The 15,204-nt window shown below is 35.2% G+C and overlaps 2 protein-coding genes across 4 annotated transcripts; both read left to right on the top strand.

Moving 5' to 3' along the window:
- The first annotated feature begins 3,574 nt into the window (after window positions 1-3,574).
- On the top strand, window positions 3,575-6,354 carry LOC108857650 (callose synthase 2). 3 transcript variants are annotated; one of them, XM_057010279.1, is made up of 10 exons: window positions 3,575-3,703; window positions 3,936-4,093; window positions 4,180-4,280; window positions 4,400-4,521; window positions 4,606-4,699; window positions 4,820-5,048; window positions 5,135-5,235; window positions 5,325-5,449; window positions 5,540-5,633; window positions 5,767-6,354. In XM_057010279.1, exons 2-10 carry the CDS (start codon window positions 3,958-3,960, stop codon window positions 6,166-6,168), a joined length of 1,404 nt encoding a protein of 467 aa, XP_056866259.1. In that variant the 5' UTR covers window positions 3,575-3,703; window positions 3,936-3,957; the 3' UTR covers window positions 6,169-6,354. The 3 variants fall into 3 exon arrangements, with proteins under 3 accessions (XP_056866259.1, XP_018487159.1, XP_056866258.1); XM_018631657.2 differs by lacking the exon at window positions 3,575-3,703 and adding an exon at window positions 3,737-3,753; XM_057010278.1 differs by lacking the exon at window positions 3,575-3,703 and having other exon boundaries at window positions 3,738-4,093.
- Window positions 6,355-7,856: 1,502 nt separating this feature from the next.
- Window positions 7,857-14,836, top strand: LOC108856527 (alanine--tRNA ligase-like). Its single transcript, XM_056986565.1, is given in 23 exon segments — window positions 7,857-8,185; window positions 8,331-8,569; window positions 8,788-8,928; window positions 9,288-9,434; window positions 9,623-9,775; window positions 10,474-10,603; window positions 10,802-10,898; window positions 11,060-11,180; window positions 11,454-11,513; window positions 11,640-11,690; window positions 11,762-11,857; window positions 11,992-12,093; window positions 12,243-12,365; window positions 12,627-12,770; window positions 12,852-12,923; window positions 13,005-13,080; window positions 13,161-13,303; window positions 13,395-13,503; window positions 13,594-13,781; window positions 13,870-13,959; window positions 14,054-14,236; window positions 14,327-14,506; window positions 14,593-14,836. Coding segments are annotated over 23 exon segments (2,874 nt in total). The 5' UTR covers window positions 7,857-8,028; the 3' UTR covers window positions 14,665-14,836.
- The last annotated feature ends 368 nt before the right edge of the window (window positions 14,837-15,204 follow it).

The following is a 15,204-nucleotide window of genomic DNA, read 5'->3' as shown; positions in this document are numbered from 1 at the left end:
TCTTCACTTATTAGTTATTTGCTTTATTAGTAATTATTGCCTTCTGCTTTGTTATTCAAACAAAAAACTTGAGAGCTTATGATCCAAAACTTGGTGCTAGTGAGCTTCTTAAATATGAGATTTCCCGTTGTCTATTATTAGGTATGGATTGTGATCTGAGCTGTTAGAGATATATCTTGGCTTACGAATAGGGGAAACGGTTCTTGTTTTTTCCTTTTCTTTTTAACTATGTTCTTAAACCCTGTTTTAATGGACACTTGACTGTCTTTTTATAGAATGTTTTATTCTTTTCTTAGACAAATTCCGCCCTTAATTCGTTATTACACAAGACTGTGTAAAAAGATAAGTACGTAGAAAGAAAAAAAAAAGACAGTCTCTATCCGAAAGTAGAATCTTGTAATAACAAATCGATAGTTGCATTTGAATGTGATAAGTGATAACTGCTAACTGACAAATAAAGACTATGTGGAAGTTGTAAGATAACAACATATATTTGAAGATTATTTCCGGTTACGTTGGTTCAGACTCTGTCAGATAACTAGAAAAAGATAAGTCTCAATAAATAACTGCATTCGAATGTAATAAAAAGTCTACGGAAGTTGTAAGAAAAATAAAACATTTTGAAGTTTATTTCCAGATAGGTCGGTTTGTCACAAGACTGTCTTGTGACCTAAGTTACGACATTACGTCTAGAGATGTCAACTCTGGCCCTTCCCAAAACTTACAGAACACATAAATATTTAAATTTGGCTTGGTTCAACCCAAAAATATTTAGGGTCTATATTTTCAGAGTAACAGGAGTTTTTTTTTTTTTTTGAAACTCATATTTAATTCAAAGGGGAAAAGTTAGTTGAGGCCATTAACAGGCTCCACAACCACCAAAGCTACATCAGAGTTAAGGGCAATCTTTGCCAAGCAATCGGCCTCCCTGTTTTCATCCCGAGGGATCCAAACAAAAGAAACAAAGCTAAAATCACAAGAGAACTGCAGGATATCAGAGACAATACTATGCAGCTCGTCCACTTTAGCCTTCGATCCAATACACTTGACGAGCGAAGACGAATCAGATTCAAACTGGACAGAAGTAAGGTGTAGTCGTCTGCAGGTGAGAACCGCTTCTCGAAGAGCCAGTGCCTCAGCCATTAAAGGTGAGGAGACAAACTCCATACGCTTGTTAAATTCCCTGAGTAACAGGAGTTGTTCTATGCTTTCTAGAGTAATTTATTATAACATTGTATTTATTACTTTCATCTTTTCAAATCATGTAAGTTCTTATAAGAAACTCAGCTTCCACTTTTCTTTTTCAAATATAAAGTTAGTTTAAAAAAATTTCTATAACAATAATGTTTTATACACTTCAAAATCATATTATAAGCAAGTCGAATTCACAGAGTCGGTTTTACGGTATTCCCATCTCTTTCCTATTGCTGAAACCACTGTGCAAGAGTGTGAAATCGCCAGATTTGTTTGCTATTATGTCACCGCTGCGTCACCATTATATTACGCCATCTCAAACATCGATGGTTCTTCACAGAGTCGTTTCTGCGACCCTTTCACTCGAGCTAGTATCTTCCATGGAGGTTCGCGGATCTCTTGTTTTCAAAACCCAGTAGGTGGGTTCTTTAACCTTCGAACGCAGGTTTTAAGACTACAAGTGAAGTTTCTCTACAGGTCTCTTCTCTTCTTAGCCACATTTATTTTTCGTCATGTCTTAGTTTTTGTTTATCGTTTTACCGTCAAGGATCACTCCGGTTGTAACCGTCTTCATCCATTGGGCCTTTAATTTTAATGTAAGTATTTGGTGTTAGAAAAAAAAATAGCGAGTCAAATTCAGTAAAACTTAAATAATCAAACCATCCGCCTTATGTTTTCCTTCAAATGTTATACCTCATACAACCTTTCCATACTAGTCATATCATCAACCATCTGTCTTATGTTTTCCTTCCCACAGGCTATTTTTCTAACTCTATTTGATGTTCCTTGTGTTCCCATTCATTCGTTCGATGAAGATTCTTTTTCGGCTGACCTATTAACATTTCAAATCCACCAGATTTCTAAAGTGTCCTTTTGAGTTAACGATTCCTACAAAAATCCTAATCGAACAATTTGAGTGCTTCTCTAATTCTGACAGTTCAAAATGCTTGACAATTGGTCTTTTACCATCCAACTAATCTCTTAGCATTACTTATTATCTTCCCATCTCAATACTTCTCTCCTTGCTTCAGTAACAATTTTTCATTATTGGTCGTCATCTCTCCTTCATATTTCTTTGCATCGACACAAGTGACTTGTCCGGATTAAGGTTTTCATCCCTTAATATTTATATAAAATTGTGTTCACAAGCCATTTTCCTTACCATTTCTTTCAACTTATGAAGATCACATTCTCTTGGCTTACCTAAAATCCATAGTACTCCAGCGGTCTTCCTCTACTACTAATATCATCTTGATGTGGATAGATGTACATTTGTCTATCTCTGTTTGGACAAATTCAAGTTCTCTCCTTTTTGTAGTCACCTTCATTGAATTGTGTATCCAAGGTTTACTAGTTCTCAACCATCTTACAGCATTCATCTTTTTTCTCTTATTTCTTTTCACTTTTCTGCTAGCCCTTGACATTTACTACTCCCCTTCTATCTAACGATGCTCTTAATCCATAATTGGAACTATATCCATCTTTCTTTCTCAATAAAACACGGAAAGGCACGAGGTTGTACTTTGAGGTGATAGCACTGCTTGTCCTCCATTATGAACCAATTATTTCTAACAGCTAAGATAAGATAAAGATTTTAGACCAAAAAAAGATAAAGAAAGAGAGCCTTGGTCTTACAAAATGAGCATCATTGGCTGGCTGCGTAATTATACAACCTCTCGTGATGTGGTTAGTTGGAAATCATTATTTATTCAAACAACTAACAATCTACGCGGGAATCTTTTTCTCAAAAGAACTAAAATACGCAGAGCAAAAAAAACAAAGAATTAGGTAGAACACTCCAATCTCATTATATTCTTTCTTTAAAATTCTCTCTTTAAAATAGAATTTATATCAAAAGACTTTCATCCAACGACTTCATTTTCTGGTCTATAATACAATAAAAATAGGTTTACTCTATAATTAGAGCATTTAATTTTTGTTCTACTGTTTTATTTTTCGTTCTAAAAATAGAGAATTACCGGAGGAAAACTTAATTTTATTATAAAGTTTCTCTATCACTGGTAAGACTTTGGAAATAGCCTTACAATGAATTTAGTCTTAAATTTTTACACTATATATGATCAAATCTGTTTATTAAATTCCTTCATGTCATCCAATATATGTATATATCAAAATATGAAGTATCATGCTGTTGGATTCGTACCAGACTATATCAATTTATGATTTGTGTAAAAAAAAACTTAAAAACTGAATGAAAATTTCCGTATTTCATGTTCAATTCAATCAATGATGAGAATAATAAAAGTTTGTCATCCTCAAAAAAGACAGTGGAATATGGATCGGTGATGTCGTTGACATTCAACGACTCGTTGAAATAAAAATGTTGCAACTATACATTTTTCTTTTGTTAAGCAAAAAAAAAAAAACAATACATTTTTAAAAAGAATAAAAACATCAGCGCCAGACTGTCTTCTCTCTATATCTTTCATGTCGTTATGTTCGATCGCAGCTTGACCATACGTTTCTTGTGTCCTTCTATCTCCTTTAGGTGATCATTAATCTCTGAGTTTGCTTGTAGTTTTGATTTCGGAAGCATATGTATTTGCTCTTTCTTTCTTTCTTTTTGCTGCGTGACTTAGTTGCAGTCTCTGTCTTTTCTCTTTCAGGAACTTACGATTTTCTCTTTAGTTTTAGTTCATGTAGTTCTCAAAGTTTGTTCTTAATGGTGATCTAGAAGCTCTTTATGCTTGAAGAAGACTTCATCTAATTTGTTTTTATAGTTTTTTTTGGAGGATTTAGAAGATGTCTCAAACTGCTGGCAATCTCAATGAGGCTATGCTGGACAGTGAAGTGGTGCCATCGTCACTTGTTGAGATTGCTCCGATCCTCAGTGTAGCTAATGAAGTAGAAGCTAGTAACCCACGTGTTGCTTACTTATGTGAGTTGAAATAATGTTAAGAACCCCTGATAATTTGATCGTCTCAAAAGATTTTGTGAACAAAAATTATTATTTATTTTTTTCAGGTCGTTTTTATGCGTTTGAGAAGTCATGCAAGGTTGATCCCTCATCAAATGGTCGTGGTGTTCGCCAGTTCAAAACTGCGATTATTCAGCGCTTGGAACATGTATTATCATCACTTCATTTACTTTACTTTAGACTTTCATTTTGATGTGGGCTTGCCCTCAAAATTTCTTGCTGCATGGGGATTGTGCCAGTTGATCTAATTTTGTTAAACTTGAGCAGGAGAATGAAAGAACTCTTGCAGGAAGGAATAAGAGTGACGCCATCGAAATGAAACGTTTCTATCAACACTACTACAAGAAATACATCCAGGCTTTGCTCAATACTGCTGACAAAGATGACCGGTTTGTGTTTCATAGAACTGTTTTGTTTGGACCCCTGTTTTATGTTTAATTTTTTATGTGGGTTTTTCATTTTTTTTTTCCTAGTGCTCAACTTACGAAGGCATATCAAACTTCTGTTGTTCTCTTTGAAGTTGTGAAGGCTGTTAATCAGACAGAAGATGTGGAACTGGCTGACGAGGTGAGAATTTATTGTTAGTACTTCTGTTATTATGCAGGTCTTTAGCCCTGTTTTCATGGAGGAAACCAACTTTTGGCTCATTTGTTTCGGTTCATCCTTTTTCTTTTTGCTGGCAAAAAGGTTGAAGAAAAAAGCCAAATCGACATGCTTTACAACATTCCTCCCCTTGATCCTGATACTCCAAATCAGGATATAATGAAATTTCCTGAGGTTAACCAATTAAACATCCCACTCGGAATGGTTACTCTGGACAGTGAAGTGGTGCCATCGTCACTTGTGGAGGAGATTGCTCCGATCCTCCGTGTAGCCAATGAAGTAGAAGCTAGTAACCCTCGTGTTGCTTACTTATGTGAGTTGGAAAAAATGTTAAAAACCCCTGATAATTTGATCATCTCAAATGATTTTGTCAACAAAAATTATTATTTATTTTTTCAGGTCGTTTTTATGCGTTTGAGAAAGCACACAGACTTGATCCAACGTCAAGTGGTCGTGGTGTTCGCCAGTTTAAGAATGCGCTTCTTCAACGCTTAGATCAGGTATCATCTCTTAATATACTTTACTTTAGTTTCCGTTTGGTGCATGGGGTTTATGTGTCAGTTTTGTTATGTTTATTAAACTTGTGCAGGACAATGAAACAAGTCTTGCAGGAAGGCAAAAGGGTAGTGATGCATGGGAAATGCACAGTTTTTATCAACATTACAACGAGACATATATTCAGCCTTTGCTAGACGGTGCTGACAAAGCTGACCGGTATGTGGTTGATGGAAATGTTACTATGATCCGCAGTCTATCTTTCTTTGCCGTTCATTCATAAATACATAATTTGTTTTTGCCTTGTAGTGCTCAACTTAAAAGGGCATATCAAACGTATGCTGTTCTCTTTGAAGTTTTAAAGGCTGCTGATGTAGAAATGGATGATGAGGCGAATCTGATGGTAGATAGTTTCTTGTGAAATCTTTCACTTTTGTTCTTATAGGTTTTAAGCCAAGCTTTCATGGAAGCATCCTTGAATTGGGTTATCAAGTTATTGGCTCACTTGTTTCTCATTGTTTGTTTCTTGGTCGTAGATTTTGAAAGCCCACACAAAGGTCAAAGAAAGAATTCAGATTCTATGTGCCTTGGATGACGATGCTGACATTATTCAGGGATACCCATCTCAACAACCAAATGGAGTTAAAGAATCCAAATTAAAAAGAGAAAGTGTTGATCAAATATCTATTCTTATCAACACTATAAAAGAAGGAAATAAACAACTTCTAGAGCAACTGAAGAAGACACACGAACAAAGACAACAGTTTCTGGATATTCAAAGTAAGACCTACGCACTCAAAGAAATTGGAGAAGAAAACAAAATATTATTGCTGGACTTGAGTTCTATACAAAATCCGCATATTCTTTCATTTATGGAGGGTGAACAAACAAGGATTTTGCAAAAGCGTAATCCGTACGATTTTTTTTCTTCTTCTTGAGAACAATGATCAGTACCGATGTTAAGAATCTATCATTCGCTATATTTCGGTTTTGGCAATATTTTAATGATCTTGGTGCATCTAAAAATGATTTACCAGATGATTAATTTAATAGTCTTTGTTGTATTTATCTTTACTTTTGCTACTCTATGTATTCTGAAATTTAAAGTTACTTGCGATTTAATATATGCAATTGTTGTATTTTAAAGCCTTACTAATATAAATAGCTCAATTTATCATTTATAATATAAATTATATAAATGAATAAATCAATTTCTTATTCAAAGATTTTTACTGTATATATATAATAAAAGGTTCAATTCCTGAATAAAAGAATGAATAGTATGGTAATCATATATTGAATGGTTACTGTATTCTTATCTCTTATCCTACATATATACTTTACATCCTTTATATATATTTTTTTGACTAAATACATCCTTTATATATTTAAAGGAAAACATTACAACATATGCGACAATCCAACTTTCTTAATTCCCAACATATTAAAAAGAAGTAGTACAACATCCACGAAAATTCAACATTCTAATCCCCAACAATATCAAACTATTACTATTACGTAAACAATGACCCAAACAAAGAATAAGCCAGCACCAATATAGCCAACATTGAAATGATTAAAAAACTGAGATACTTCTTTTTGTTTTCTCTTTGAAGAGATAAATTATTTGTTATGATGAGGTATAAAGCTCAAGTAAAATTCTGTTAGAAATTTATTTTTTCTATTAATTTATTAAACTTAATATATAAAAATATTCTCAACTAGCATGAGCAAAATTCCAACAATTTTTTTTTTGTAAAACAAAGTTCAACAAATGCTAAAATAATCTACAAAACATAACTACTAAAACTCTAAAATTTAAATCAAATTTCATTATAAATTTTTATTTAACTTTTATGGAAACTAATTATATAGTACATTAAACTATAATTTATAATTCTATCACATTGCCCTATATTTTCAATTGATTTATTCAGAGGTGGATTAATTTATTATCGTGACAAAGTTAATTAGTGTAATAATATTATAATTTAAAACTCTGAGAAAATATATTACTTATTTTTATAAATTCTTCAACTACATCAAAATGAAAAAAAATCAAAAGAATAAATATAAACCATTATATTTTTAAACCCTTTTTGTGTTGTCATAAAAATAACATTAGTAGTTGTTTCAAGTCAAACCAACAAAGTTTATTTTTAATTTACAATACGATTGAAAAAAATTAAACTTATCATGTTCAATATAAAGAAATTTTAAAATGCTCAATAAAATCAAAATATATTTTATATTAAATAATTTTATTATAAACTCACTTCTTTGGGTCAACCCCTAATTTATAATACATCGAAACATTTTAAACTATATTATAACACTTTACTCATTAGAAAAATCGGGTATAAGAGGATTAATCAGGATTTTTTTTAGGGCATTTTATGTTTTTGTGGTTATAGATTTATCATTTATATATATATATATATATATCAATTGAAATACAGGTTTCCAAAAACCAAAAAAAAAAAACAAAAAACAAACAAAAAAGCACTTGACGTAGTGACTCGGCTTTTGAAAACCCAGCCTCCTAGGTTCGAAGTTACGCGGGTGCATTTTAGCATGTTTTTAGTAGTTTATGTTTAGGTGAAGGGTATTTACTTCTTTTAGGTCGTCTTCTTCCTTAAGGTTTATAAACTCGACGGCTCCTTTTGCACCATTTTTTCTTCCTGTTTTCTTTTTCCGCTGATTTCTTCAATTATAAGGTTTACGCTCTCACTCTTTTTCCGCCAGGCAACCTTCTCGCACATACATTCGCTTCTCTTTCCTCTTCAGTGGCCGCAATCATGCCAGCAGCTTCCGAACCATTGGAGATTCATCAGTGGCCAGCGAGGAGAGTGAGGGATACATATTTAGATTTCTTCAAGGGGAAAGGTCACAAGTTGTGGCCATCAAGCCCCGTTGTTCCTCACAATGATCCTACTCTTTTCTTCGCTAACGCTGGTACCACCATTACTCTATTTCGCCAATCACTTACCTACCTCGTGGCTTTGAGAATATACTTCACTCTCATTTAACAAGGCTGCTTTGTATTCGTGCCTTTTGTTTTGGGAACTAACTTCTCTGTATTTTTTTTTTATCTTTCAAGGAATGAATCAGTACAAGCCAATCTTCTTGGGAACGGCTGACCCAAACACGGAGCTCAGCAAGCTAACCCGGGCGTGTAACTCTCAGAAGTGTATTCGTGCTGGTGGAAAGCATAATGATCTTGACGATGTGGGCAAAGATACTTACCATCACACCTTCTTTGAAATGCTCGGTAACTGGTCGTTCGGAGATTATTTCAAGAAGGAAGCTATTGAATGGGCTTGGGAGCTCTTGACTAAGGTAATAGATCCACCACCACTCTTTTCTTCCCACACATGCAACAAAGGGAACATTGCTTTAGTAGGATATGTTGTATCTCACTTGTGACAGTATAAAGTTATTCTTCTCTTTTAATTGTCTTGTATACTTTTTTGAGATCCCTTTGCAACAATGTGCCATTGTTTTATAAATGATTCCTATGTTATCATTGAGTAATCTCACTGGTTATCGTGTCATAGGTCTATGGGCTACCGGTTGATCGAAATTATGCTACCTATTTTGGCGGTGATGAGAAAGCTGGTCTTCAACCGGATAATGAGGCTAGAGATATTTAGCTTCAGTTTCTTCCACCTGGGCGTGTGCTGCCTTTTGGTTGCAAAGTAGGTTTCTTTACTACTCTTATAAAAAAAACGATTTGTTCAAATAAAAATGAACAGCTTTTCATTTCATTTTAACAAATGAACAATAAAAGTATATATTGTTAAATTTAGGTAATTAGACCTTTTAGGAGAATTTAAAATAATTTTATTAGTGCATGTGGATTGTAGATAATAACATTCAACATGTGGCCTATATTTTTAAAATGAAATCCGCTACTTATTGAATCTCTCTTCTCTAAGGTTTCAACGCTTTGTCAATGATAACTACTGTCAAGTTTAAGCATGAATGCATTTCCAGTGAAAAACTTGTACCAAATTTATGCTATCGTTCTTTCATATAACTTTTGGTGAAACTGTAGGACAACTTTTGGGAAATGGGAGACACAGGCCCTTGTGGACCTTGTACTGAAATACATTATGATCGTGTTGGTAACCGTGATGCGGCATACTTAGTTAACAATGACGATCCTACATGTTTGGAAATATGGAACTTGGTGTTTATTCAGGTACGTACCCTCTCTATCCCAATTGTTATTTAGTTCTATTTTACTACTTTTTGGTTGGCTATTACGGTTGTCCTTTTAATTCTGTAGATCCTGTAACTGGAAAGCTATATTACGCTGTTAGCTAGATTGCTTCTTTGGCTTTTATATTGGTTCCCTGACGGATCCTGTGTTCTATGTTTTCAAAATAGTTCAACAGAGAGATTGGTGGCTCACTTAAACCTCTGCCTGCGAAGCATGTTGACACCGGAATGGGTTTCGAGAGGTTGACTTCTGTTCTTCAGAACAAAATGAGCAACTATGATACTGATGTGTTCATGCCTATCTTTGATGACATCCAAAAGGTAATTTTGGAACTTCCTGTTGACTGTTTCATGACATTATGTTAAGATAATGAGTTACTATTTTGTTGCCTCAATTTAGTTTTGTCAGCATTTTAGTTTATCTATTGTCAGTAGATCATGGGAGGTACTGTAGTTTTATGATCATCTTTGTCTACTCTATCAATGTGACGCTATCAAGTGTTTTGAATGCTTCCAAGGGTATAATGATCAAGGTGTCATTGTATAAGTATCTGGAGATCATTTCCTTGTTAGCTGATAGCAATGAACTTGATCAAAGCTTTAGAACTGAAAATAAAAACACAAATATTTTTTTGGGCAATTAATCATTCCTCTTTTTGGGTTTTTCATTGATATAAATACTGGAGTTCAACTCCTACAACTGGAAGATAAAAGAAACGTGGAGTACGACTCCTACAAACTTGGAATCACAAAGAAAATGGAAACGTGGATAAACACCCACTTGCTTATTTGCAGGAAAATAGAAACAGAGAAGAAGACTTCGTCAAGCGACGCAGTCTGATTAATAACGTGGATTGGGCTTACATAATCCTTTGGGCCTTTGATCATTATGAAGCCCATCATTAGCTGTGTCACTTTTTATGTAATCTCTTAGTGATAGAATAGTAAGAGTTCGGATTGGTTTTTTCCCGAGTTGCTTTGAATCTTAAAATGGTGTGTTGATGCCTTCCTATTTTTAGGCCACGGGAGCTAGGCCATATTCTGGAAAAATTGGTCTGGAAGATGTTGACCGAGTTGACATGGCTTATAGAGTTGTTGCTGATCACATTAGGACTCTGTCCTTTGCTATTGCTGATGGCTCTCGTCCTGGTATGACCATGGTTTCTTGTCTACACTAAATCACTAACGACACAAAACACATTTTAAATCAAACGTCTTGGTATTTGGTTATTTATTTGAGTTCATACTTCTACATGTTCGATTTTTCTTGCTCACCGATTTATTACGGTATTGTTCTATTCTTTCTTGTAATTTGACAAATACCATACGACATTCACTCTCTTGCAGGTAATGACGGCCGTGAGTATGTTCTGCGAAGTATTCTTCGTCGAGCAGTTCGCTATGGAAAGGAGATCCTAAAAGCTGAGGAAGGATTTTTCAGCGGGTAGGAATTAACTTTTACTGTCGCAGCAAGTTTGCTTTAATCTTTTTTCATTCGGGCGGGAACATTGTTTTTGTATCTTTGTAAATGCAACATATGTTTCCATATGCGCAGCTTGGTCCGTTTGTCACGAAGCAGTTTATACTTTTTTTTAATATCTGCAGACTCGTAAGTTCTGTTATTCGGGTGATGGGGGATGTCTTTAGGGAGTTAAAGGAACATGAAAAAAAGATCACAGAGATAATCAAAGAAGAGGAAGCAATCTTCTGCAAGACATTGGCGAAGGTGAGGGCTTATTTTAAGTTCCATCTTCCCACTCATTATTATCCAATTATTTTTGCTGGCTCGTCTAACTAATGATTTAAAAAATTCTGTTTAAATATCAACGGCCTCAAGTACACTCTCAAATTTCCTCGTCGTTTGGACATGACTCTGTATACCATTCATATGTGGATCCTTCATCTGAAATATTAATTGAATGACCTGTTTACCATCTACTTTATTTTTTATATAGGTGAGTATAAGAACAGCTTGATTGATTATAAAGTTTTATGGCAGGGAACTGAGAAGTTTCGGAAAGTTTGTCAGTCAGTTCAGGGGAATACACTGAGTGGAGAGGCTAGTATCTAATGCTTTTTGTGCTGTTTTAATATTTTATGCTATATGTTGCAGTATTTGTAACACTTTGCATTGTTGTAATGGCGGTCGTAGAAACTATACTTGCCTTTGTTTGATTCTTTGCAGGATGCTTTTATCTTACAGGCGACATATGGATTCCCTATAGATTTAACTCAGGTATATAGTTCATTATATTTATTTCTAAAATTTTGTGTGTTATTTTTGTAACTTCCATTCCGGTGTTTTAGTTAATGGCGGAAGAACAAGGGTTGCTGGTTGATGTTGATGGTTTCAACAAAGCCATGAAAGAGGCGAAGGATATATCAAAGAATGCCCAGAATAAGGTGTCTAACTTTTTAATATATGTATATTTTCATTTTCTCGAAGTGTTTTTGATGCTAGACTAAACATTGGAAGATGACTGAAGTTTGAAAGAACATTATAATATTAACTAATCTTCTAATATTTATTCCGTTAGCAAGCTGGTGGCACCATTGTCATGGATGCTGATGCTACATCAACGTTGCACAAGATGGGTGTTTCAGCAACAAACGATTCTTTCAAATACATTTGCTTCCAGGTTTGTCTCAGTAATTCCATATAACTCGCATGTTGTTGTATATACTGTAAACCATTAGCATAAAACGGAAGTCAGGGCATATGTTGGTAGTTGGTTTTTCCTATGAATAAGCCTATAATGCTCATTTACACTGCCGGGTTTTGCTGCAGGGTCACGAGAGTGAAGTAAAGGGTATCTACACTGGCTCTGCTTTCCTGGAAAGTTCTGCCAGTGGCGATAATGTGGGACTAGTATTAGCGTCTACAAGTTTCTATGCTCAGCAGGGTGGTCAGGTATTACATTCTATTTGATATGTAACTCAGTTCACTGATGTCTTTATCATTTATGATCATATGAAACTATCATGATTGCATCCGTTTGACTTCAGGTATAAGTTGTTCTTGTGTAATAATTTCTGAAGCCGTTGTTTACAGTTCCGTAAAAATTAAAAATTCACGTAATCACATCCAATAAGACTTATTTTTTTGCTACACTTCCCATGTTTTATCTGTATATATGGAATCGGTGACCCTAATATGTTGCTCTGGCAATAGATTTTTGACACAGGGATTATAGAAGGGTCATTTGGTACATTCAACGTATAAAATGTCCAAATATTTGGGGGCTTTGTTCTTCACATTGGTAGTCTTTCTACAGAAACTGGAGAGGTATCAGTGGGGGATAAAGTAACTTGCAAGGTAATTCTTAGCACCATAGGTTTTTTAAAACATATTTAGTAGTATCGATTTTTTTTCCATCTTTGTTTTCTTTGCGTGCAGGTTGATTATGAGAGACGTAAACTCATCGCTCCTAATCATACTTGTACACATATGCTGAATTTTGCCCTGAAGGTATCTTTCTGCTATTATTTATGTTACCTAACCTGTATTTTGTTATTGTATCTACAAAACATATATGCCCCATGAATCCAGGAAGTGCTCGGAGATCATATTGATCAGAAGGGCTCAATAGTTCTTCCTGAAAAACTACGATTTGATTTCTCCCATGGTACATTCTTCAGTGAGGCAATTTTATTTTGATGTTGATGATTATTTTGAGTGTCTAATGGGTTCCGCAATTTTGAGTAGGTAGACCGGTTGATCCTGAAGATTTGAGAAAGATTGAATCCATAGTGAATACACAAATTAAGGATGAATTGGAAGTATATTCAAAGGAATCTGTTCTCTCTGAAGCCAAGCGCATCAAAGGTCTAAGAGCAGTGTTTGGAGAAGTAAGCTATATCCATCAGTTCGTTTGCTGTGCCTTTTCTTTAGTTTTGTTATTACAGGATTGTGAAAGCTTGTTCTCTTTTTCTCATTTAGGTCTACCCTGATCCTGTCAGAGTGGTGGCAATTGGGAGACGGGTAGAGGACCTCTTGGCTGACCCTGAAAACGATGAATGGTCATCACTTTCATCCGAGTTTTGTGGAGGTCAGTTTCCACTATTGGTTACTGGAAGGGACGAAGAGATCCTTTTTTCTGAAAGAATATTTGAATTTCGGGTGATTTTGAAATTTGCAGGAACCCACATAACCAACACACGCGAAGCCAAAGCGTTTGCTCTTCTATCAGAGGAGGGAATTGCGACAGGTGTTCGTAGGATAATTGCTGTGACTGCTGATTGTGCATTTGATGCTCTGAATACGGCGTCTTTGCTTGAAAAAGAAGTAGATGATGCGTCCAAGTCGGTGGGAAGTGCACTTGAAAAGGTTCTCTCTCTCATCCCTTGACAAACTAAATACCATGTGTTTGGCTATTATTAATGTGAAACACTTACTTTTTTTTGGACATACGCAGAAAGTTAATGCGTTGAAAAGACGGGTAGATGAAGTAGATATCCCAGCAGCCAAAAGGGCGGATATCAAAGCCAAGATTGCTCAACTTCAGGTTATATTATTGCCATCTCTTTTGTTGGGATTGTGCTCAACAGAATATTGAAGTAACAGTTTTTTTGTTTCCTCCTCTATACTATACACTGTAGAATGAAGTGAGAAAAGCTCAAAAGAAAATAGCGGAGGAAAACCTGAAAAAATCTGTCCAAGTAGCAACGGAGGCAGCTGAGTCTGCGGCATCAGATGGCAAAACCTTCTGCATTGTCCAGATTGATGTGGGACTTGATGCAGCAGCCGTTCGAGAAGCCGTTTCAAAAGTCATGCAAAAGAAGGTATCCATATTTTTCGTAAAGCATTGTGTACCTATAACTTGTATAAGTAATGAAGTTTTAACGTAAGGGTTTTGTTGGTGAATCTTGTAGGGAATGTCGGTAATGGTGTTCAGCACAGATGAAAATTCGAACAAGGCGGTTGTGTGTGCTGGAGTTCCTGACAAGTCTGATCAGTTCAAGCAATTAGACGTTATTGAATGGCTGACAACTGCGTTGGGTCCCATAAAAGGGAAATGCGGGAAAGGGAAAAGTGGTCTCGCTTCGGGACAGGTAACAGAGTTCTTTTTTCTCTTTAGTCCCCAATGGACTATATCCTCTACAAAGAAGCTTCAGTATATATGATGTTTTGATTTCAGGGAACGGATGCTTCTCAGGTGAGTGCGGCTTTGGACCTGGCGGCATCATTTGCGTCGATGAAGCTCAACTGATTGGGTCGATCGGGAGATTACATTATCTGTTAGGGAAGAACTAACTTACTCATTCGATATCATTGTATACTCCCATTTACATATCTAAGTTATCGTTGGATGTTGTATTTCCTTTAACTTTGTCGTTTTACTATATTAACTTATCACTTCAAACTTCTCAGTTTTTTTTCGATTTGCTATTTGAGATTCAACTTTGCTGTACATATACTTGATCTTGGTGTCTTGTGAAGAGGGCAAACGGGCTGATCTTGATTTCTTTACGGAAGTGGAACCAATGGCGACGCGACTTAATGGTCATTTTGATGATTTCAATTTGCTCGGATTTGAAGACGTTGGTCCAAACGAGCTACCTGATTGCAACTCTTGATTTTTTTTGGCCGATCAAATCTTCGCTCAACACATATCCCCACGAAAAGTTTTGCAGCTTAAATTAGGGGTTTTTATATGGCAATTCTCTCGGATATCACTTTTTAAGTTTTTGTCACAAAATAATACTCAAAAATAAAATGAACAAAATAATCTTTTTTTTTATTTTGAAAA

This window comes from Raphanus sativus, chromosome 5 (assembly GCF_000801105.2).
Source record: "Raphanus sativus cultivar WK10039 chromosome 5, ASM80110v3, whole genome shotgun sequence".
NCBI classification, from domain to species: domain Eukaryota; kingdom Viridiplantae; phylum Streptophyta; class Magnoliopsida; order Brassicales; family Brassicaceae; genus Raphanus; species Raphanus sativus.
Note: the sequence above shows the minus strand (reverse complement) of the source record. Positions and strands in the feature narration are given on the sequence as shown.